The sequence below is a fragment of the Abrus precatorius genome, unplaced genomic scaffold, assembly GCF_003935025.1.
Source record: "Abrus precatorius isolate BTA unplaced genomic scaffold, Abrus_2018 Scaffold10, whole genome shotgun sequence".
Classification (NCBI taxonomy): domain Eukaryota; kingdom Viridiplantae; phylum Streptophyta; class Magnoliopsida; order Fabales; family Fabaceae; genus Abrus; species Abrus precatorius.
The window spans coordinates 12,641,876-12,644,564 of NW_020874292.1; the positions used below are offsets into that span (position 1 = coordinate 12,641,876).

Here is a 2,689-nt window from a genome sequence, read left to right on the forward strand (position 1 = left end):
TCTAAAATTGGACAAACTTAGTTCTTATTAAATAATTTCTATTAACTGTTAAAGTATAACAACGGTTGTCATATGTATCTTAATAACTGCCATGTCATGGTCTTCATTTTTTTTTTCATGGTCAAGCTATATCATGGTCTAAATATAATTTTGGTTCCCGTAAACGAGGGTAGTAAAAAGCTAGGTAGTCAAGTGTGGGTCTATAATTTAGTGAGCTTTCCGATAAATATTTATAGAAGTAAAAATAATAATAAAATAAATTAAAATACAAAGTTTTCTTGGGAAAAACGAAATCAATTCACAATGGAAAAATATAATGTTTTTTTTACATTTAAATTCAGAATATTATATTATGCCCATAGGAAAAACTTGGAGATCAAGTTCAAGACAATATATAAATATGATCGTTGTCATAGCATGAATTCCATCATCAATCAATTCATCATATGAGAACAGAAAACGATGGCAGAGCAAAGCAAGGTGATCCTACACGGATTTTGGACTAGCCCTTTTGTGAAGAGGGTGGAATTGGCCCTTAATCTCAAGGGCATACCTTATGATTATGTGGAAGAAGACTTAGCAAACAAAAGTGATTTACTTCTCAAGTACAACCCGGTTCACAAGAAGGTACCTGTTCTTGTTCATAATGAAAAGCCTTTAGCTGAATCAATGGTGATCGTTGAGTATATTGATGAAACTTGGAACGATGGTCCTAAATTGCTTCCCAATGATCCATACAAAAGAGCCCAAGCTCGTTTCTGGTCTAAGTTCATGGAGGAACAGGTAATTAACTAGGCTTTCTTATTTTAATTGTTCAGGCATATGAATAATGAATGTCATGTCATGCTTGCATAATGTTAGTGCTAGCATTAGTTGCTTAAAGCTTATTTAACCACTAATATAAAAGTTGCTGATTTGGGTAGAATTTTTGTTGGTTCAGACAAATGTTACTTGTGTTAGTTTTGATTTGTCCAGAATTGTGTCCATACGAATTAGTTCTTGAAACTTGGTAAGAAATTCACCTTACGAAGGTTGTTAATTTGCTAACAAGTTAAAACCTTCAAGACCAATTTGTGTGGACAGAAACTTTTTAAAATAAAACAACAAATTGTTTGTATGCTTTCCACGACAGGGTTCGCACGTTGTAACCTGTATAGGGTAAGCTTTGATATATAGCAGACTTCTTGTTTGATGAAAGTAGTGAGCGAATGGTGACAGAGTAGTTAGTATATATTTTTGTTTCGCAAATTTTGTTTTGCAACCTTGATTTATATCAAATACAATTAACCATTAGGGAGCTCAAATTTTTTTCCCTGGTACTTTTACAAGTTACCTGCTACCAATAAAGGATTTGCCGATTTGAGCTAAGATTTTGTCATCATGTTTTAAGTGCATGTCTATTTGAGGTGTGAATGTGCTGCAAGACAACAGTGATAAAAAGATTAAACTGCAAGATAGCAGTGAATAATAGGAGTAACTTGACAAGAAGTTTATATTTTATGCCAGATGAAATTTCTTGCATTTGTTGTATTGTGGAGCCCGAAGATGGAATGGTTAACTAACATTAGCACTATACAGCAGGAACAAGGAAACTTGTAAATCTCAGAATTTGTTCTAATGCTTGTCTTTTCTCTCTTTTTCATTGCAGCTATTTGAGACCACTTTTCTAGTTTTCAAAACAGATGGAGAAGTGCAAAAAAAAGGGCTTGACGAACTGTACCAGAAACTGAATGTACTTGAAAATGGAATGAAGACCTTTTTGGAAGAAGGCAATACTGGTGTTGAAAACAATGCTGGAATCCTGGACTTAGTCTTCTGTTCCTTATTTGGCGCTTACAAGGTTCATGAAGAAGTTCTTGGCATAAAGCTCATAGTGCCAGATAAGTTTCCTTTGCTATTTTCTTGGTTGATGGCTATTGGTGAGCTTGAAGTAGTGAAAAAGGCAGCTCCTCCACATGAAAAATCAGTGGAAATCCTTCAGCGTTATAGGCAATCTGCACTAAAATCTTTTCCTGTAGCTTAATGCACTTTCCTAGTTAAATGGACCGTCGTTGGCTTCTTAACTTTCAATAATAGGATTGGTAGCATTTGTAATTAACATACGTATTTTGGTTTGGCTTGTGAGATGTAAAATATCAGTTTGTTAATTTCTCCTAATAATATTTTCATAACAATCTACAATTATTTTAATTTTTCATTTATTTTATTTAAAAATATATTAGCATTTCTAAATCGATATTGGATTTTAGTATGATACCCATATCCATGCAATATAACTCATCTCATTGGTTAATCAACGAGTATTTAGATATATATATAAAATGTAAAATCTACCTTACACAGTCGATCCTTAATTATATTGTTGTTCGAGCTAGCAACATTTGTGAAAGGGCTCAATGTATATATATTTTCATTCTTGGTATAAGAAAGAATGAAAATTAATACATAAGGATCAAATAAGTTAATTTCTATAAATATTTTAAATTTTGATTTTAATTTTTATAAAAAAATTGTTCGGTCAGAGTCTAATTTTCTAAAATTGGACAAACTTGGTTCTTATTAAATAATTTCTATTAACTGTTAAAGTATAACAACGGTTGTCATATGTATCTTAATAACTGCCGTGTCATGGTCTTCATTGTTTTCATGGTAGAGCTATGTCATGGTCTAAATATAATTTTGGTTCCTG

At 32.2% G+C, this 2,689-nt stretch overlaps 1 protein-coding gene across 1 annotated transcript; it reads left to right on the forward strand.

Moving 5' to 3' along the window:
- The first annotated feature begins 292 nt into the window (after positions 1–292).
- LOC113872173 (glutathione S-transferase U9-like) lies at positions 293–2,110 on the forward strand. The gene is made up of 2 exons (XM_027509506.1): positions 293–783; positions 1,649–2,110. Exons 1-2 carry the CDS (start codon positions 463–465, stop codon positions 2,021–2,023), a joined length of 696 nt encoding a protein of 231 aa, XP_027365307.1. The 5' UTR covers positions 293–462; the 3' UTR covers positions 2,024–2,110.
- The last annotated feature ends 579 nt before the right edge of the window (positions 2,111–2,689 follow it).

Bases quoted from the DNA above. Each gene is read 5' to 3' on its own strand.
- LOC113872173 (XM_027509506.1), top strand. From the start codon at position 463: ATGGCAGAGCAAAGCAAGGTGATCCTACACGGATTTTGGACTAGCCCT. The intron at 784-1,648 runs GTAATTAACTAG...TTTTCATTGCAG, and splicing joins CTAAGTTCATGGAGGAACAG to CTATTTGAGACCACTTTTCT.